Source organism: Zingiber officinale, chromosome 9B (genome assembly GCF_018446385.1).
Source record: "Zingiber officinale cultivar Zhangliang chromosome 9B, Zo_v1.1, whole genome shotgun sequence".
In the NCBI taxonomy this organism is placed as follows: domain Eukaryota; kingdom Viridiplantae; phylum Streptophyta; class Magnoliopsida; order Zingiberales; family Zingiberaceae; genus Zingiber; species Zingiber officinale.
In genome coordinates this window covers 53429096-53450989 of record NC_056003.1, presented here as the reverse complement: position 1 = coordinate 53450989, position 21894 = coordinate 53429096, and the positions used below count along the sequence as shown (strand labels likewise).

At 42.3% G+C, this 21894-nt stretch overlaps 1 protein-coding gene across 3 annotated transcripts; it reads right to left on the bottom strand.

Annotated features, from left to right (window-relative positions):
- Positions 1 to 14130: 14130 nt before the first annotated feature.
- On the bottom strand, positions 14131 to 17553 carry LOC122024116 (cysteine-rich receptor-like protein kinase 2). Of its 3 annotated transcripts, none has more exons than XM_042582662.1 (8): positions 17175 to 17553; positions 16226 to 17088; positions 16020 to 16130; positions 15672 to 15811; positions 15294 to 15504; positions 14983 to 15217; positions 14742 to 14904; positions 14131 to 14646 (listed from the first exon to the last, which is right to left on the bottom strand). In XM_042582662.1, the coding sequence occupies exons 2-8, from the start codon at positions 16968 to 16970 to the stop codon at positions 14317 to 14319; spliced, it is 1935 nt and encodes a 644-aa protein (XP_042438596.1). In that variant the 5' UTR covers positions 16971 to 17088; positions 17175 to 17553; the 3' UTR covers positions 14131 to 14316. The 3 variants fall into 3 exon arrangements, with proteins under 3 accessions (XP_042438596.1, XP_042438598.1, XP_042438597.1); XM_042582664.1 differs by having other exon boundaries at positions 17275 to 17553; XM_042582663.1 differs by having other exon boundaries at positions 16226 to 17013; positions 17275 to 17553.
- Between the last annotated feature and the right edge of the window lie 4341 nt (positions 17554 to 21894).

Here is a 21894-nt window from a genome sequence, read left to right as displayed (position 1 = left end):
AATGAAGTAATCCAGTCATATGGATTTATTCAAAGTCCGGATGAGTCTTGTGTATATAAGAAGTGTAACGGAAACGTGGTGGTATTTCTTGTACTATACGAGATGATATTTTGTTAGTTGGCAACAATGTCAAGGTATTATCAGACGTAAGGGTATGGTTGTCCAAACAATTTGATATGAAGGACTTAGGAGAATGTGCACACATTCTTGGGATCAAAGTTATAAGGGATCGCAAGAAAAGAATGTTGTGTCTATCCCAAGCTTCATATATAGATACAATCCTTGCTCGTTTTAGCATGCAGGATTCCAAGAAAGGTTTCTTACCTTTTAGACATGGAGTAGCTCTATCTAAAGAGATGTCTCCAAAGACATCAAAAGAGATAGAGGACATGAAAGCAGTTCCTTATGCTGTAGGAAGCCTAATGCAATGCTATGTACGAGACCTGATATCTGTTTTGCTGTAGGCATGGTCAGCAGATATCAGAGTAACCCTGGACAAGGACATTGGACTGCGGTAAAGCATATATTAAAGTACCTGAGAAGGACTAGGGATTATATGCTAGTATACCAAGCAGATGATTTGCTCCCTGTGGGTTACACGGATTCAGATTTCCAATCAGATAGGGATAACAGTAAGTCTACATCAGGCTATGTGTTTACTTTAGGAGGTGGAGCCATTTCATGGAGGAGTGTTAAGCAGAAATGCGTATCAGACTCAACCATGGAAGCTGAGTATGTAGCAGCCTCTGAGGCAGCTAAAGAAGCAGTATGGCTCAGGAACTTTCTAATGGACTTAGATGTGATTCCTGGTTTGCCCAAGATCATCACAATTTATTGTGATAATAGCGGTGCAGTTGCAAACTCGAAGGAACCACGAGCTCATAAGGCGAGTAAACATATAGAGCGCAAGTACCACCTGATACGAGATATTGTGAAGCGAGGAGAAGTTGTCATCGCCAAGATTGCATCAGCGGATAACCTGGCAGATCCTTTCACTAAGGCCCTTCCGGCGAAAGCTTTCGATCGGCATGTGGAGGGAATGGGAATCAGATGTATGGTAGAAGATATGGCAGCTTAGTCATTAGTATAAGTGGGAGATTGTTGGAGTGTATACTGAGAGCCTAAGCTTTGTAAACATTCATTATGAATAAAGAATCACATTTGGTCTAATTATATACATTTGTTTGTAGTTGTTCATTTAATTTATATTGTAGATAACATAGTATGTGGTGTCACATACAGAAGATGATGTTATCGGTACCTTATAAATTATAAACAGTAGCTCACGACCAGAATGGAAAGGAACAAACCATTAGAAAGTCGTAGTGTAATTAGGTATTAGTTTATCTTGACTATATAATTACACTAGTACACTCAGAGTGTATTGAGTAGGACCATTTGAGGTCGTTCCTTTTATACTGACTTTATAAAGGAACAAAGACCTCAGTTATTATGGAAGTGTGTGCTGTTAATCCTAATATAATAACAAGCACATATGTTTGATATTTATTTCTTTAATTTATCAATGGGTGAGATTTAGTTCGATGAATCAATAAACCCGATAAATTGGGAAATGGTATCACTCATAGTGTGTGTTGTTGATTATAGAAGGAAACTGTGTCCTAGTGATACTAGGTTGATAATGTCCTCAAGAGGAGCTCATAAAGATTGTCATGTTAAACCCTGCAGGTGGACTTAGTCCGACATGATAATAAGGTTGAGTGGTACTACTCTTGGATTTAGATATTAATTAAATGAGTTGTCAGTAACTCACTTAATTAGTGGACATTCGATATCTTAAACACAGGGAGACTAACACACTCATAATAAGAAGGAGCCCAAAAATGTAATTTGGGATTGGTGCGGTAGTTCAATAATACTTCTCTAGTGGAATGAATTATTATTGATAAAATTAAGTTGTGTGTTCAGGGCGAACACGGGATGCTTAATTTTATCGGGAGACCAAAACCAATTCCTCCTCTCGGTCCCTATCGTAGCCTCTTATTTATAGAGTACTATACCCACCTATACCCACCTTCTATACCCACCTAAAGCGGGCCGGCCAAGCTAGCTTGGGAATCAAGCTAGGGCCGGCCTAGGTATAAATTGGGGTGGTCAGCCCTAGCTTGAACCCAAGCTAGAGGGGCAGGCCAAATTAAATTAAAAAAGAATTTTAATTTTAATTTTTATTATGTGGAAGATATAATTTATTAAAGAGAATTAAAATTAAATTATCTCTCTTGTAAAAGATCTACAAAAGATTAAAGAAAGAGATTAGATCTCTTTCCTTATTTGTAGATTAGAGAGATGTTTTATTTTCTCTTTAAAATTATTCACATGTTAATAAAATTAAAATTATAGATATTTCCTTTTATTAACCATGAAGAGATTTTAAAGAGAAATTTTATTTTTAAAATTTCCGAAACAAATTAGGAAGTTTTAATTGTTGATTGAAACTTGTCCTATTTGCCTTCCAATGATGTGGCTGGCCATCACAAATTAATTGGGAAATTTTATTTTATTTCTCTCAATTAAATCATGTCAAGGAAATTAAGGAAAATTTATTTCCTAATTTGCCTAGGCCAAGGAATATAAAAGAAGGGGTGAGGGTGCCTTCACAAGACACAACCTCTATTGTTTTCTCTCCCTCTTTCCTTGGTGTTGTGGCCGGCCATTACCCTCTCCCTCTCTTCCTCTTGTGGTGGCCGAACCTCTCCCTCTCCCTTGGAGTTCTTGTGGTGGCCGGATACTACTCGGAGAAGAAGAAGAAGAAGGAGAGAAAGCTAGCATCTCTTGGAGCTTGGTTAGTATTTTGTTTTTCCTCCTTGGTGAAGTTTCCCTTTGTGGCCGAACCTTGCTTGGAGGAGAAGAAGGTGGTTGGTGGTTTCTCATCTTGGAAGATCGTTGCCCACACAACGTCCGAGGTTAGAAGAGGAATACGGTAGAAGATCAAGAGGTTTTTCTACAAGGTATAACTAGTAATTTCTATTTCCGCATCATGCTAGTTATTTATGGAAATAATACCAAATACAAGAGGCTTACGTTCTAGTATTTCGAATATGGTTTTTCGAAGTTGTGTTCTTTTGTTTCTTTCTTTTCCTTGTGATTTGATTGTTCTCTTTGGTTAACCTAAAGTTATTTTAGGAAATTAAATATTAGCTTTCTATTAAAGGTTTTGTCTAGTCGGTGGTGGTTGCTCCCATATCCAAGAAGGCCATGTGCCTCGCCACGTCAGTACTGGGAACCTTTTATGGAAATTGATATTTAATGGAATTAATAACTTAAGGAGACTTGGGTCGAACGTGTTAAGTTCCGCAGGAGATCCAAGTCAAAACCTAAAAGAACAAATAGATTAAGTTTTGGATCAAACGTGTTAAGTTCCGCAGGAGATCCAAAATTTAATTTAAAAGAACACATGGTAGCTAGGAAAAGGTTCAGACCTTTGTACAAAATTTTTGTACAGTGGAACCTATAGGCTTTCCGAGTAGCAACCAACACTTACCTCGAAGTCCTTAGAGATGTAGTACGCATCTACTAAGGAGTCCCACTCGGGAGTTCTCGGGAAGGCATTGAGCGCGTACCGGATCGAGTCTCGGTTCGTTACTTCTTCTCCAAGGTTGGTTAGTTGTGTGATCAGCTCTTTGATCCTTGCTTGGAGTTGCGCTACCTTTTCGCCTTGGTTCATCCGGAGGTTCGTCAACTGGGTCCAGAGGATGTCGCGCCTTGCTAGCTTCGCTTTGGAAGTACCTTCGTGAAGCTCCAGGAATTTTTCCCAGAGATCTTTCGCGGAGTCGTAGCTTCCGATCCGATTTACCTCCTGAGGTGGCAGAACGCTGAGCAGGTGGAACTCAGCCTTTCCGTTGGCGACAAAGTCGACTTGTTCCTTCTTGCTCCACGTGTTTTCTTCTTTATCTTTCGGCGCTGCATATCCATATTTCATTATTAAAAGTATATCAAATTCAGTTTTAAAGAATACCTCCATTTTTCCTTCCATGTAGCGAAATCTCCGTCGAACTTTGGAGGATGAATGTTCGCGCCGGCCATTGTTCTGATCTTTGTGCTTCAGATGGCGGTTAGTCCTTCTGAGGCTGTTGGGCTCTGATACCACTTGTAGGTGCAGCGGGGACCGGCAAGATGGGGGTGAATTGCCTGCAAATAAAACTTACCCTCCTCAAAGCTTTTCAACTCTAAAATAAAGCAACACTAAATAGAAAGAGAACTGAAGATAGAATTTTAACCTGGTTACAACCAAGAAGGTTGTTAATCCAGGGCGATGGAAAGCGCAGTAAGAAACTCCTTCTTTAAAGGCGGAGAAGCCTTTTACACTTTGACAAGCACAGTAGTTGCTAAGAGAATGAGATTACAAGAGTTGAGTTTCGCTCGTGATCGTTGTTCTATAAAGCTGCCCGAGACCCTCCTTTATATAGGGGTTCTAGAGCTTATCGGATGACCTGATCTTCAAGATCAAGTTTTGACTCGAGAGGGATCGGTCGACCGATCCCCAGGTTCGGTCGACCGAACCTGCTGTACCTACCCAGTCTTCCATCCAGGTGCAGTCTCTGTGGAGCGATCTTAGGTTCGGTCGACCGATCCTTATGTTCGGTCGACCGATCGGCCAACGGTCTTCAGCTGAGTTGGCCCGATCAAAATGCTCAACTGACTCTCTGGATAAACTTGGGTTCGGTCGACCGATCATGAGGTTCGGTCGATCGATCACTTCACCGCTGGCTGATGTGATGCTGACGTGTCACCAACGGCTGTGCTCTGATGCAAAGGTGTTCGGTCGACCGATCAGGGTGTTCGGTCGACCGAACCATTGACAAGTCAACTTCCAGTTAACTTGTTCTGGTTCGGCTTCCTTGGGTGGTTTCGGCCATCCGGAATAGGTCTCACCCGAACCCAGTTCCCAGCCTTCTCCTAGAGCAGTCTTCCGTCCCGGCATTACGTCCCTCGAACACCGCGCATGTTCTTCACACCCACCGGGTGTACTCTTCCGCAGCTCTCTCGTCCTTCGGACGCACCGAGCCCGTCGACTCCCTTCCCGTGCCGTCCTTCTCGCTAGCTGCATCTTCCGCTCGACTTCCTGCACTCCTAAGTTTCTGTACACTTAGACATAGGGATCAGACATATAGGACCTAACCTAAACTTGGTTGATCACATCAAAACTACCACGGGGTCCAACACACTGCTCCTTCAGAGGCTGGGCTACAGTCACGGCATGATGTTCCCACCAGCTCCTTGACCATGAAAGGTCGCCTGGCCACTGTGTTGGAAGAAAGTATGCATCAGATGGAACTGCTGCCGCCCCTTGTCCAGATGGATAGATTTTCTGAGCTATATATCAAGGTCAGCTTTCATGATGACTTACTGTAACTATTATCTTCCTCATTCTTATCAGATGTTTCTTCTATGTCCCAGGCCTATGCAGAGTCTCTGACAATAAACCAATCCTTTCATGTGGTTCACCATCAAAATAAAATGCTGCAGGATAAAGTATCTGAATTGGAGCTCTAATTGAATAACTCGGCGCAGGCTAGTCATGCCTTGAGAACCGAAGTAAAAAATCTAACCAAAAGGAAGAATAGTCTGGAGTTATCCTTGGCGATATCCAACCAAAAGCTTAAGGACCTCCAGGAAGAAAAAAGCCAAGTTGAGGTTATGCACCAGCAACTCATGGACCAGCAAGCATTGGAGCATCAGCGAGCTATGGACCAATTGGCTTAAAAGTTGCGTGCCGCCGAGACTTTAGCGCAGGAGCAAGATAAGAAGTTAAAGTCCCAGGAGGCCTAATTGACATCCCAAGCAGCAGAACTATTAGATGCCCGAAATGAGCTGGCTCAGGCTCGGGCTACTACAGAAGGAGCATCGACAGCCCTGGCCCTTTATAAAGAAGGAGAGAATGATCGCTGTCAACAGAATCGTGCTTTGTACCTGTTCTCTCCAGAGTTCTGTACACAAGCAGGGCAGCGTTTCTCCACCTCTATAATTTATGGCGCGGTTGGGGCTTTGCAACAACTTGGTGAGCAGGACTACCTGAAATCAATTCCTCCTCCTGAATTTTTGGATCACGACCGGATCCTTAAAGAGATCCCGAATGAAATTTTTGCTCCTTTCAAATGATCCTTCTAGCATACTTGTGTATAATGACTTAACAATTTCTTGTAAATTACTTTGTTATTTTTCCGCTTGCATTCTAAGGCTTACTTTTGCTAAAATTGCTTACTTTTGCCACAAAGTGTTAGAACATACAATTTTCGCTTTCATATCCCCGCATCGCTCTATCCAATCTGCCTTTTACCCAGTCTATCAATTAGGTGACAGCTCGGCTTACAACCCGGCTTACTCTTCTTTGTACACTCCTTCAGACTCTGTAAGGTCTCAAGTAGTTAGCGCTCCATGGTCGATCTAACTTCTTGCCTCGATCATCTTGTAAATAATAAGCTCTGGGTGTAATTAGGTGGCAGCTCGGCTTATAGCCCGGCTTACTCTTCTTTGTACACTCCTTCAGACTCTGTAAGTTCTCAAGTAGTTAGTGCTCCATGGTCGATCTAACTTCTTGCCTCGATCATCTTGTAAATAATAAGCTCCGGACGTTAATTTTTTTATGACTTTGTAAGGTCCATCCCACTGGGGTGCTAATTTAGCCACGTCCCCCATGGGGTTGATTCACTTCCAGACCAGATCTCCTTCTCTAAAGAATCGAGGAATCACTCTTCTGTTATAATTCTGCCTTATCCTTTGTCAATAAGCTTCCAGCCGAGCCGCTGTTCTGTCACGAGTTTCGCTAATGAGATCCAGCTCAGCCAACCGCCACTCTGTGTTTCCTTCATCATATAATGTCCTCCTGACTGATGGCACTCCGATTTCTATGGGTACAACTGCTTCATTACCATAAACCAGATGGAATGGTGTCAGACCTGTACTTTCTCGAGGTGTTGTACGATAAGTCCATAGGATGCTCGACAGCTCTTCCACCCAGTTACCTCCCACATGATCTAATTTAACCTTCAGACCTCGTACGATTTCTCGGTTGACTACCTCAGTCTGACCATTGCTTTGTGAATATGCTACTGAAGTGAAGGCCTGCGTTATGCCAAACCCCTTGCACCAGACCTGGATTTTTTGCCCTTGAAATTGCCTTTCATTGTCTGACACCAGTTTGTGAGGAATACCAAAACGACAAAGAATGTTCCTCCATAGGAATTGGATGACAGCATCTTCTGTGATCCTGGCCAAGGCCTCTGCCTCCACCCACTTAGAGAAATAGTCTACTACCACCAATAAGAAACGTCTTTGACCTGGCACTATCGGAAATAGTCCCACAATATCCATTCCCCATTGATCAAAAGGGCATGAGACGATAGACGTTTTTAGCAGGGTCGTAGGTCGATGTGTTAAATTTTGATGTTTTTGGCAAGACAGGCAAGTATTTACCAATTTGTGAGCATCTCTTTGTAAGGTGGGCCAGAAATACCCGGCCAGGAGTACCTTGCGAGACAATGTCTGACCGCCTACATGATTGCCACAGCATCCCAGATGTATTTCTCGTAAGGCTTGGTCGGCCTCCTCTATACCCAAGCATTTGAGTAAGGGTCTAGAGAAGGACCTCTTGTAGAGCTGATATCCGATCATGACATAAGCATGAGCTTGCTTCCTGATCAGCCGTGATTCTTCTGGATCAGTCGGTAAAATATCCTGCCTAAGATAGTTGATCATGTGCGCCCGCCAATCAATAGTTGTTTCTCTATTATTTTGTAGATATATCTGAGCTATCAGAAAAGTTTATGTCGTTGACCGGTCCAACACCCAAGTGGTTAAGGAACTGGCCATCTTTGCTAGCTCATCTGCCCTCTCATTTTCTGACCTGGGTATCTTGGTTACAGTGACCTCTGCGAATTCCTCTTTCATCTTCTCATAAGCTTCCCGGTACACTTGTAATTTATCGCAATTTATCATAAAGTTGCCAGTCACTTGCTGAGTTACCAGCTGTGAATTTGAATAAATGATTACTCGGGCTGCCCCTACATGCCGGGCTGCTTGTAATCCTGCCAACAAAGCCTTGTATTCTGTCTCATTGTTGGTGGCTCAGAAATTCAATCGAACCGCCAATTGGAGTATATCTCCTTGGGGAGATATTACCAAGACCCCAACCCCGCTTCCCTGGTGATTCGCTGATCCATCCACATATATCTTCCAAGTTTCCTCAGAGTTGGTTTGATGAATCTCTGTTAAGAAATCAGCTAAAGCATGTGCCTTAATGGCTGTGCGTGGCTGATACTGTATATCATATTCTCCCAGTTCCGTCACCCACTTGATAAGACGGCCTGCGACTTCTACATTAGTTAAAGCTCTTCCCATGGTGCTATTGATCAGAACCGTGATAGGATGTGATAAAAAGTAAGGTCTTAACCGCCGAGCCATAAGAACCAATCTATAAACCAACTTCTCGAGGGTCGTGTATCGAGCATCGGCCCCCTTCAATAGATGACTGAAGAAATACACTGGCCGTTGTACATTGTCGTGTTCCTTAACAAGCACAGTCCCCACAGCCTCGGGGGTGGCAGATAAGTAGAACCATAAGGGTTCCCCAACAACTGGCTTAAATAAAGATGGCAAAGTCTCCAAGTACTTCTTCAGCTCCTCAAAAGCTCGGGTACAATCTTCATCCCATTGGAATTTGGAGGCTTTCCTGAGCACTTTAAAGAAAGGAGCGGCTCGGTCTGTAGACCTGGAAATGAATCTTAACAAGGCTGTTATTCTGTCGACCAGCTTCTGAGTTTCCTTCAAATTCTGAGGAGGCTGCATATCCCGTAGCGCTTGAACCTTTTCTAGATTGGCTTCTATTCATCGCTCAGTCACCAGGTAACCCAAGAATTTTCCTCCCTTAGCTCCAAACAGGCACTTCAAGGGGTTCAGCTTCAACCCATATTGTCAGAGAGTCCTGCATGTTTCTTCTACATCTTTAATCAGGTTCATGGCTAAAGGGAACTTGATGAGTACATCATCCACATAAACCTCCACATTGCGCCCGATCTGCTCCCCGGAAGATTTTGTCCATCATTCTTTGGTATGTGGCTCCGGCGTTCCTGAGACCAAAGGGCATGACAGTATAACAGAAAGTACCGTTAGCCGTAATGAAGCTAACCTTTTCTTGGTCCTCCACCGCTAAAGGTATTTGATGATACCCTTGATATGCATCCAGCATGCAGATCCTCTCGCAGCCGGCCGTGGAATTCACCATCTGATCGATCCGGGGTAGAGGATAACAGTCCTTGGGACTGGCCCGGTTTAGGTCTCGGAAGTCTATACACACCCTCCATTTATTGTTGGGCTTTTTTACTAAAACAACATCGGAGAGCCAGGACGGGAACTGCACTTCTCGAACGTGGCCTGCTTTCTTGAGCTGGTCCACCTCGGCTCTGATTATTTTGTTCTGGTCAGCAGAGAAGTTCCTTTTCTTCTACTTGACAGGTCGGGAGTCCGGTAATAAATGCAACTTATGCTCGGCTACTTCTGGCGTAACCCCAGGCAACTCCTCTGTAGACCAGGCGAAGACGTCCCGATTATGAATCAAGCATTGAACTAACTCTTCCTTGAGGGGAGAGGGTAGGTCACTCGCCACGCGGGTCAGACTCTCAGGACGGTCAGCATATAGTTGCACCTCCTCCCAAGGGATGGGTTCTTCAGCCATAGGCAAAGGTTCTTCTTGAACAGCATGAACGCCCCCGTCTTGCATCCTTTGATTTTTCCGGGCCTCCACCCGGACCATATTAATATAACATCGGCGAGAGACCCTTTGCTCTCCTTTAACTTCGTCGACCTGCTCACCAACGGGAAATTTAATTTTCTGGTGGAAGGTCGAGACTGCAACCCTAAATTCGTGCAGAGCAGGCCTTCCCAAAATGACATTATATGATGAAGGGGAGTCCACTACGATAAAGGTGCTCCTCCACGTGTGCACTAATGGCTCGGTACCTAGAGATATGGCCAGCTTAATCTGACCCATTGGCTTCACCTCATTGCCTGTAAATCCATATAGAGATGTGGCCACCGGCTGGAGTTCAATAGCATCAATCTGCATCTCCTCGAATGCGGTCCTGAATAGAATGTTGACCGAGCTCTCGGTGTCAACAAAAACCCGAGCCACTCGGCTATTGACAATGATGGCTTTGATGATAAGAGCATCATCATGAGGTAGCTCTAGACCTTCCAGGTCTGCAGGCCCGAAACTGCTAACAGGGCCAGCAACTTGCTCTTGACTACATCCAACAGCATGTACCTCCAAGCGACGCACATGGGACTTGCGCGTTCTCCCAGAATCACCATCAATCGGCCCCCCAGATATCATGCCAATCTCTCTGACGGCGGCATTGCCTCTATTCTCAGCCTCCCGTGATCCTTCTGGCTCTTTCCCCCGAATAGGTTGATGCGTACTGGGTCTAGCTAACTCAGGACGGGCTTGCCCGGCCTATCCTGCCGCGGCTCGTTGCTCTTCCATCATCTTGATTAACTGAGGGGCTAGCTCGGGCGGCGGTAAGCCCATCTCGGCAGCCCGTTTGGAATCCCGAGCAAACTGAAAACAGTGATTAGTATCATGAGTGTGAGACCGATGATAAGTGCAATACCGATTGTTCCATGGTCCTGGTCGGGGAGCATGCACAGCTGTAACTCGGGGAGCGGGTCTGATCTCCGGCCCGGGCTGGAAAGTAGGTCTAGCTTCCCGAGTTCGCGGCAGAGGTTGAGGAGGTGGTTGAGGCACTCTTCTCTCCGGCTTGTTGGTAGAGGGAGGTGGTCTTTCGGCTTTCCTCTGAGCCGCTTCTGCCTCTTCAACCTTAATGTAACAGGCGGCTTTTTCCACCATCTCATCAAAATTTCGAGCGGGATTTTTGATGAGATCCCTGAAGAATTCTCCTTCTCCTATTCCATGAGAGAAGATGCTCATTAGAATCTCCGAAGTGGCAGTGGGGACATCCTGGGCCACTTGATTAAAGCGGTTGATATAACTCCTTAAGGGCTCGGTCGGCCCCTGCTTCAGAGCGAACAGACAATGATCTGTTTTCTGATATTTCTTACTACTAGCAAATCGACGTAGGAAGGCCGTCTTGAAGTCCAAGAAATAGGTGATGGATCCTTAAGGTAGCCCATCAAACCACTTTAGCGCCGAGCCAGCTAAAGTGTTCAAGAAAACTCTACATTTGACAGCATCACTGTATTGATGCAGCAGGGCTGCATTTTTAAATTTTCGTAAATGCTCTTTCGGATCTTTGCTCCCGTCATACTCTCCGATCGACGGGGCTCTATAATCCTTGGGCAATCTTTCATTTAAAATCCGAGGCGAGGAAGGTACTTTCTCGTCCGGATCTTCCGGGAATACTTCTGGTATTATGAGGGCCTTCCCCTTCTTCGAGTCTCTGGGCAAGGAGCTCTCAACCATGGAGACTTGCGGTTGCTCTTTCTTGAGGCTGTGGCCCTGGGGTTCTGGTTGATAGTACCCCACGACGGGCTCACGATAAGGAACCTGAGGAAATACCTCAGGCTGTTTTCTTTTAGGGCCCCGATCTGAGACAGGGAGGGGCTCCTTGGAAGCTTCAGCAGGAGCTTGTCGTGGCCGTGAGACGGTCGCTTGCTCCTCGGAGGCTGCTCACCTCTTGGCCTCCTTGAAATGCTCATACTCTCCGGCGGTCATAGTGACATTGATGCGGCCAGACTCCTCCATCTTCATGTTCCGGAACAGGCTATTGTGTTCCCACATATGTCGCCAAATTTGATCCCGTCCGGAAGCTGAGTCGGATGAAGATGGGCCTTGGTGTATTGGAAGTTGACGGAAAGTCGCTAAAGTGTTGGATCTACCTGGTGCCCCCTTGGAAAGGTTCGCACGAGCAGTTGATGAAGAAAGATGACCAGGACGATGACGCTGTTGCTCTGCGCACACTCAGACGAGCCCACGAGTCGTTAGAGACCAGAAACCAGGGAAAAAGTCCCCGGGTCAGGCCCTCCAACGCTCAAGTCAGGTACTTTTTCCCCAGAAAACACAGAGAAAGGATGAAAAGTAAAGACTAGTGAGAAAATGACGAGTGAGCGTAACTGCATAAGGGACAAAGCATCCCTTTTTATACTGCAACGGTTGTTTCTGGGACCTGACGAGTGTTAGGGAATGTCGGCTGTCAGGCTTTGTCTGACGGTGATTGACACGTGGCTCTTCCTAATAGGCTGGCGGCAAAACCAAAGGCGTAGCGAGCCCCAACTGTTAGCATATTCCCTGACACATTGCTTGTTCTCTGACATTCTCTGACAAGCGGTTACGATTCTTTGGCTTGTTTGTCCTGTAGTGCATAAGCGCTAGGTCTGCGTCATGACCTGCTTCGATCCACTGCTATTCATGACTTGTACCTCCCGACCTGCACTTCAGGTCTGTTTCCCGACCTACTTCTATTTACCGTTATCCTTGGCTCGTATGTCCTGATCTGAATGCCAGGTCTGTTTCCCGACCTGCTTCCGCTTACTACTATCCCTTGGCTTGTACGTCCCGACATGCATGCCCGGTCTGTGTCCAGACCTGTTACGGTTTACTGGTATCCATGGCTTGTACGTCCCGACCTGCACGCTCGATTTGTGTTCAGACCTGTTTACTGTTTATTGCTATCCTTGGCTAGTGCGTCCCGACCTGCACGTTAGGTCTGTGTCCAGACCTGTTTACTGTTTATTGCTATCCTTGGCTAGTGCGTTCCGACCTGTACGCTGGGTCTGTTTATTCTCCAGATCTGCACGCTAGGTCTGCGCCCAGACCTGTTTACTGTTACTTGCTATCCATGGCATGTACGTCCCGACCTGCACGTTGGGTTTGTGCCCAGCCCTGTTTACTGTTTACTGCTATCCATGGCTTGTACGTCTCGACCTACATGCTAGGTCTGATCCCAGACCTATTTACTGTTTACTGGTATCCATGGCTTGTACGTCCCTACCTGCACGCTGGGTCTGTGCCCAGACCTGTTTACTGTTTACTGCTATCTATGGCTTGTACGTCCCAACCTGCACGCTGGGTCTGTTTATTCTACGCCGAGAGCCTTCTTTCCTCTATCTTGATCTGTAGGCTCAGTCCTCCACTATACCTGGTCTGTGGGCCCTGCTCTTGATTGCTATTAGGGCTGGCCCTTGTCCGACTTATACTCCCTTCCTTGGACCGCCCCTCCAGCTGAGACTTGAACCCTGATCCTGTAAACTTGACTTTTGACCAGCCACGGAGGCTGGACTTCTGACCTCTACGTAAGCTTGACTTCTGACTTCCATGTAAGCTTGACTTCTGACCTCCACGTAAGCTTGACTTCTGACCGTCCTGTGGTCTTGACTCCTAACCCCCTCACCTTACTGACCCCACAAACATGCACCGTATCAGTGGCAAACGTGATGAAGAAGGTGGTGCAAGAGATGGCAATAGTACTAGAGGTTCAAAGGACCAAGGCACTGAAGCCTTTGCCTCTTCGACGCCGGTGATTAAGCCAATCGGAGGAGGCGATGAAGTGATGAAAGCTCCGGGAGCAGAAGGCTACATTTTAAGGGAAGCCTTTGAGAAGAACCCACAAGGCTACTTCCATGGTGTCCATCATGGTGACAAGGGTGGCAAATGAACTGTGCTAATCAACTATCATTAATAATAACTTCTAATTGATATATATATATATATATATATATATATATATATATATATATATATATATATATATATATATATATATATATATACTAATCAACTATCATTAATAATAACTTCTAATTGATATATATATATATATATATATATATATATATATAGAGAGAGAGAGAGAGAGAGAGAGAGAGAGAGAGAGAGAGACGTCCTTTTCTCCATTCTTGCAACGACCTATAGTGACGACTCATTTTCTTCTATAGTATCTTCTAAAAGACTAAGCTTACATCGTCTATTGGTTCAACAAAAAGAAGAAACAAAAGGTCTTCACGAGGAACATCATTGTCTAATTGGCGGGATTTATTGTGTTGATTGTGAGGTTGCATCGTTCAACTAATCTCGTCTCAGGAATGGCCTCTAACATTGTCCCAAGCATCTACGATCCACGACACAATCTAACTTCGATCGACTTGAAACAGGCATTAGTATGGACTTCAATAGAATCAATTTTACATTTTGGGAAACTTAAAGAAACCACAAGTTTGTTGATTGATAAGTTGTCATAATACATCTTAGAAAAATAATAACATAATTACTTCGAGAAAGACATCAATCTTACAAGTACCATGTTTTATTTTTGGTTGAGAGTAGAACCACTCAAACACCTATGCTGATTACCGTGGATAGAATGAACCGGTGGAGACGCTAGCAATGGAGTAAGGAGATGGATGGCATTCTACATCTTTGGTCTCGTCGAGCTCCATAGTGGTCTCGTCGGTGAAAGGTGGCTTGGTGGGTGCAGGAAGTTCTCTGTCAGTGCACAACATCCGCAAAGCAATTGATACTAATGGCCTAAGTGAAGGACTCTCTTGGGTGCATAGAAGTCCCACATGGAACACCCGCAGTATTTCCTCCTTCACCGTGTCGATATCTTGATAATTGCCAAGAAGAATATTTGGATCGATCATCTCATCAATTGTTCCTGATTGAAAATGCTTCCATGCCTACTCGATAAGCAACAAAATTAAAGACCAAACATTTAGTACATAAAACCCAATATAGCAACACAAATGATCATCGAGTAAGAGTAGCTGCTTACTTGAGTAAGAAGACTCTCTGATGACTCAGAAAAGCATTCATCAATCTTGCTCCGGTTGTTAGATTTGCCAGTCACTAGCTCAATCATAAGCACTCCAAAACTGAAGACATCTGCCTTCTCTGTCAGTTGTCCGTGGGCTAAGTATTCTGGAGCCATGTAGCCTCTGTCAAAAGACATAAATTCTTATCGAACATATAAAGAAATCGGCAAATACAACCGCAATGAGTTATCTTGGACTCACAGTGTTCCTGCTACTGCGGTGCTTATATGGCTCTTGTCATCTTGGAATGTTCTTGCTAGTCCAAAATCAGCAATTTTCGGTCGAAATTTTATGTCTAGTAGGATATTGCTTGCTTTGATATCCCTATGGATTATTTTAATCTTCGAGTCCTGATGCAGATAAGAAAGACCTTCAGCCGTCCCAGTAATGATGCCCAACCTTCTTTGCCAATTTAATTCCTTGCCCTTCTCAGGATCTGTTAAAGTCAAACCCTTTACCGTATTAAAATGATTTAATAAAATAACCTTCAATGTATCAAATTGATCTTATACCGAATAAGAAACCGTCGAGACTCTTGTTTGGGAGGAACTCATAAACAAGAAGGCTTTCAGGTCCCGAGCAACTGCAACCCAACAACCTAGCAAGGTTCTTATGCTCCACACTGTTAATTATGTTGACTTCATTGTAGAAATCTGCGATGCGGTGCTTATTGTTGAAGAACAGCCTCTTCACAGCAATTTCTCGTCCGTCGACCAACGTTCCCTATCAGCAAGTTGCGAGTTCATCAAACATTAGAACCATGACCAAATGCTTTGGTCTTACAAATTTACACAATTCTGTAATCTATAGAATTTTGCTAGTCATTTGATGTTGCATTGGAACGAGGGGCTCGTCGAGCCAAAATATGAAAAACAGAAATGGTTTCTCACCTTGTAGACTGTACCGAAACCTCCTTGCCCGAGCTTGTTGGAATCAGAAAAGCCTCCTGTAGCTTTCTCAAGTGTAGAATACTTGAAGTTCAAACTATTATTGTATAAGCCTGCTTCGATGCTTACTGAATTATTCAAACCTGAGAATACAAATTCGTACACAACAGAGACCTTAGATGAGAAAAAGAGCAGACAAAAAGCAATAAGCATTCTATTATAGAGATTTTATGATGAGTTTACAAGACTTCTTTATTATACAAAGATGATCTGATTCACGATACGAAATGGAACAATAATAAGCAAGTAACTGGGTGTGCATTGTATGAATATAAAAGTAGCATCGTTTACCTCTTCTCTTCTTTAGTTTCCTTTGTTTCCACACCCTTACCGCAACCAGAATCCCGACGACAACAACTATGAGAGCACTACCAACAGCAACAACCATAGCTATAATGCTCCCTGCCAAAACACCAACACATAAGACATTGAGAAACCAGCTGAACAAAAATTTTGATATATTCTAGCAGCACAACGAAAAAACTAATGTATCATACTTCTTTGATGGCTTCCGCTCTTATCTGGATTAAGGAAATTCGTGTCGGAATATCTCAAGAAGCAACCTGTGTTGAGCACACGGCCTTCCGACCAAGGTAAGCATAGAACTGCTGAAGCTGATGCATTCTCTAGACAGGCCTTGCAAGTGGTCTCATTCAGTGTCCTCCAACAATTAGCCAAAACATAAGCTGAGTGATTCGAGCCCTTGGTTTTGGGAACTGAAATTTTTGCATAGCCACCATTTCCAGGAGCTTTATTTACGGCCTCCAGCAAACCTTGCCGGGCTGCCTGTTCGAAAGTTCTACCTTTACTAGTTTTATTTCCACATATTGCCCTGTCTTCAGGGCCGATATACTCCGAAAAGAAGCTATAATTCTCAGATCTCATAAAGCAACCATCGAGATAGATGCGTCCACCAGTATTGGGAAAGCATTTGGGAAGAACAGTTCGAGCCTCGGCATAACATAAAACGCAGTCTAGAGAGGAGAGGTCACCATAGCATTGGCTTAGTCCATAGTCTGCATCTGGCCCTGAGCCCACAGTTGCCATGCCAAAACCATCGGATCGGATCTGACTGCCAATGCTATCCATTACAGCAAGGAAGTTCGGAACAAATGCCGTTGAATTGTGTTCCAATTGTCTCGAACAAGTGACTTCCACTGTTTGAGATCTTGGATCCCCTTTGGAATGTCCACAGAGGAGAACGAGGAGCAATAGATGGACGATTGACACAATTCCACCCATTGAATAGGTTGTAAGCTACAACATACAATGTTTTATCCACCTCCTATAGATCACACAAGTAAAACCATAACTTGTGTGTACAAAATTGATCAATGGAGTGAATGCTTCAAACCGTAATCTGATTCGGAAGGGAAGAACTTGCATCAATATCTCAGTTTCAATTCAAACATGAAAAAAAAGGGAGTCTAGGCAGATGTATAAAACCTTTTCAATAAGATAGTGCTCTTTTCGATCTCTCAAACTGGAATCTTTTATGGTTCCTTACTATCATTTGATAGGGTGGAAATATCTAAATTTCACTAACCTTTTAGAGATCTCTTAGCAGACCTTCAACATCTTCAAAGTGGAAGATGGATAACTTCTGTAAGTTAGCAAAACCAGAATTTCCTCATGGATCTGAAGCAAAGAAAAACCTAAAGATTGTCTAAATGTCTAGAGACAAAAGACGAATGAGAAGGAAATAAGAGAATCGAGAAGCTCGTTTTTTTGGAGTAGTGAAGGCTTCGATTGCTGGAAGGAGAAAAAAGGAAAGATCGCACACCCAACTGGATCATCAGCATAGCATTAATGGCGTCTTTAAGCAGTGGTTTTTTAGTTTTTGTTTTTATTTTTATTTTTTGGTCTCATAAGTCAAAGTTATCCACTGGGCCATGAGTAGTCAACTTGGTTGGGACACAAATTCAACGACTTTGCGTATCTAGCAAGGCGATTGACCTGAGGTCATTGACGTAGAAATCAAAATATATTCCCTACCTCAAGTTGTTTAAAAGATTCTTCGGCAATTTATCAAAGTACGTACATAAAAATCTAAATTTATCAAAGACATACATTATTTTAATATTTATCAAAAAAATACATTTTTTCTAATACATTTTTTATTTTACCCTCATGATAATTTAACTTTTTCTACTGTTTTTCTTTTCTTCTCTCTCTTCTCTCTTCTCTCTCTTCTTTATCGGCAGAAGATAGGAATAACATTAGTCAATTTTTAATCACATTTTAATACATTTGAAAAAGCCAAAATAAATAATAGACAATATATTTGGACTCCTTGCAATTTTAGAAATCCACATGAACTTAAATGGGTGCAATCGGAGCTTTCTAGGTCGATCAGTGGGTTTCGGTCAAAACCCACTGATGGACCTAGAGAGCTCTGATTGCACTCATTTCGGTCATGGATTTAAAATTACAGGAGTTCAATATGATGTCCATTATTTATTTTGGCTTTTTATATATGTTAAAAAAAAAAAGATAAAAGTTTGGGCTGATATGGAATCATATCAGCCCAAGGGCCCGATATCATTCCATATCGGCCCAATGCGAGCCCGATATCATTCCATATCGTGCCCAACGCGTGGGCCTAATATGATTTCATATCGTGCTCAACGGGCTTTTACGATTCTTCGATTTTACTTGTTAACATCTATAAAAGTCAAAATAAATAATGGACATCATATTGAACTCCTTGCAATTTTAGAAATTCATAAAAACTGAAATGGAGAGCTCTCTAGTCCATTAGTGGGTTTGACCAAACCCACTGATGACCCTGATCCGATTGCACTCATTTCAGTTCCTGTGGATTTCTAAAATTGCAAGGAGTCCAAATATGGTGTCCATTATTATTTTTAGCATTCCTAGTGGTGGACCAGAAGTTTTGAAAAACCCTAAATCTCTCTTTTTTTTTTTCCTTTTTTTTTGTTTAGGCCTGATATGAAGAGATATCATGCCTATGTTGGGCCTGATATCTCTTCATATCAGGCCCAATGTGGGCCTGATATCTCCCCATATCAGGCCCAATGTGGGCCTAATATGGGAGATATCAAGCCTAGTAACAACAAAAAATAAAAAAATAAAGAAAAAAGAAATAAAGAGATATTTAGGGTTTTCAAAACCTTTGGTCCACCACTAGGAGTGCCAAAAATAATAATGGACATCATATTTTAACTCCTTGCAATTTTAGAAATTCATAGAAATTGAAATGGGTGCAATCGGAGCTTTCTAGGTCGATCAGTGGGTTTCGGTCAAAACCCACTGATGGACCTAGAGAGCTCCGATTGCACCCATTTCAGTTTCTATGAATTTCTAAAATTGCAAGGAGTTCAAATATGGTGTCCATTATTTTTTTTTTGACTTTTTATAGATGTTAACAAACAAAATTAAAGGATCGGCAAAAGAACCCACATTGGGCCTGATATGGACTCAAATCAGGCCCAACGTGGGCCTAATATGAAATGATATCAGGCCCACGTTGGGCCTGATATGATTCCATATCAGGCCCAACCTGGGCTTTTATGCCGATTTTTTGATTTTGCTTGTTAACATCTATAAAAAGTCAAAATAAATAATGGACATCATATTTGAACTGCTTGTAATTTTAGAAATCTATAGAAACTGAAATGAGTACAATCGGAGCTCTCTAGCTCCATCAGTGGATTTTGATCGAAACTCACTAATCGACCTAGAAAGCTCGGATTGCACCAATTTCAGCTCCTGTGGAATTCTAAAATTGCAAGGTGTCCAAATATGGTGTCCATTATTTATTTTGGCTTTTTCAAATGTATTAAAATGTGATTAAAAATTGACTAATGTTATTCCTATCTTCTGCCAACAGAGAAGAGAGAGAAGAGAAGAAAAACAGTAGAAAAAGTCAAATTATCAGGAGGGTAAAATAGGAAATACATTTAAAAAAGTGCGTTCTTTGGTAAATACCAAAGTAGTGTATGCCTTTTGGTAAATTTAGATTTTCATGTGCGCTCTTTGGTAAATTGCCGAAGATTCTTTAAGACGGGATGCCGTCTAAATTTTTCAAACATCCAAATTTAATTTGAAAACATTATTAAATAAATTTTGTTTATTAGATCAAAAACGTTATGTTAATAAGCGAAGTATTATGAGTATTTTTTTAAAATTTATCCTAATTATTAATGGGTGGCTTTATATTTAGATAAAAATTAATATGAAAGATGTCATGAAAAAAAATCTATTAAAATTTTTCGTAATAAAATTCTATTACGATTTTATATAACATAATTCTGTTACGATTTTTCATAACAGAATTCTATTGTGATTTTTTATAACTAAATTTTGTTACGATTTTATCAGATTTGGAGTTTATGCACTATTTATAGGGATCATTATAAATCTATTCTGTAATCATGAGAATCATTGAATGTGATTCTCTTAGTAGAGAAAATTCTAATAAAGCTTCGGTCATTTTTGTGAAATAGGCACGCCACCGAACCATAGTAATTCTTCTTCTTTTTCTTCCTCGTGTTTGCTCCCTTTTGTGCGTCTTTGTCTTGTTGCTCTGCATGATCTCTATTTCTCTTTTCTTCTTCCACGTTAGAGGTCGAGAGGTGTTGCCCCTCTTTGTGCAACAATTGGTAATAGAGCTATAGGTTTTGGTTGATTTCTTCAACATGTCGGGGATGACTTCTGCAAAGTTTGATATGGTGAAGTTTGACAGAAATAAAATCTTCATATTATGACAGAGAAGGGCCAAGGATTTGTTTGCACAACAAAACATGATAAAAGCGCTAGGAGAAAGGAAATTGGAAAGCATGGAAAGATTAGATTGAGAAGAACTTCAGGTGAAGGCAGTGGCAACAATCAGGTTTTGTCTTACAGATTATGTGATGTATCATGTCATGGACGAGGAGTCACCGTTGGCAGTTTAACAAAAGCTAAAAAGCTGATACATGTCAAAATCATTGGCAAACAATCTGTAACCTAAGCAGAAATTATTCTGCCTGAAGATGATAGAAGGAACCGATCTAAGCCAACACATCAACGTATTCAACCAGATTATGAGTGATCTAAAGCAGGTTGATGTGAAGATAAAAAATGAAGACAAGACACTGATATTGTTGAATTCTCTACTTTCATCTCCTACGTACGAGAATTTGGTTACTACTTTGATGTGGGATAAGAAAACTCTCAAATTGAAGGAGATAACAGGTGTGTTGCTGGGTTTTCACCAAAAGAAGAAAACAAACGATGAAGTTTCTCAGAGAGGACTTGTAGTAAATAGAAACCAAGAGTGTGGTAGAAGCAAATCTCGACATGGATTTAGTAACGACAACAATGCTCGTTTTAAGTCGAGAAGGAAAAAGGTGATCACGTGCTACAAGTATGAAGGCAAAGGTCATATGAAGAGAGATCGCCCAGAGATAAATAAACATGTTGCAGAGAATAAAGGTACTTCGACAAAGTCTGCAAACATAGTTGAAGAGGAAAAATTTAGAGAGCGGTGATGGAGATATGCTACTAGTTATGTTGAGTTCAGAGCAGCTGACAGATGCATGGATCTTAGACTCATGCATATTCATATCACATGACTCTAAACAATGAGTGATTTGACATCTATAGAACAGTGGATTCTAGTTTAGTGTTGATGGAAAATGATGTGTCATACATAGTTGTCAGCATAGGGAACGTTAAAATCAAGATGTTTGATGGTGTGATCAAAACCCTATATGATGTCAGATATATACCAGAGCTAAGGAAGAATTTGATCTTGATATGCACACTAGATGGTAATGGTTGTAGTTACAAATCAGTAAGTGAGGTGATAAAAGTTAGTAAGGGAGCTCCGACAATAATGAAAGAACAAAAGTTAGCAGAGAACATTAATAAGTTGATTGGGACTATAGTTGTAGGTGGAGTCGCCTCAATAGAGTTTGAATCAGACAGTACCATCTTGTAGCATATGTGGCTAGAGCATATGGGTAAACATGGGATGCTAGAACTTCACAAGAGAGATTTGTTGAAGGGTGTCAAGACGTGCAACCTTGAATTCTATAAATTCTATCTTCTTGGGAAATAGAACAAAGTACAATTCAAGATGACAACAAACAAGATGAAGGGGATTCTGGATTACGTACATACGGATCTCATGGGACCAGCCAATATAGCATCATGTCGA

Excerpts from the sequence above, each read along its gene's own strand:
- LOC122024116 (XM_042582662.1), bottom strand. The coding sequence starts at position 16,970 with ATGGGTGGAATTGTGTCAATCGTCCATCTATTGCTCCTCGTTCTCCTC. Across the intron at positions 15,218-15,293 it reads TCTCGACGGTTTCTTATTCG|ATCCTGAGAAGGGCAAGGAA; the intron begins GTATAAGATCAA and ends TGACTTTAACAG. Across the intron at positions 14,905-14,982 it reads ACCGCAGTAGCAGGAACACT|AGGCTACATGGCTCCAGAAT; the intron begins GTGAGTCCAAGA and ends GTCTTTTGACAG.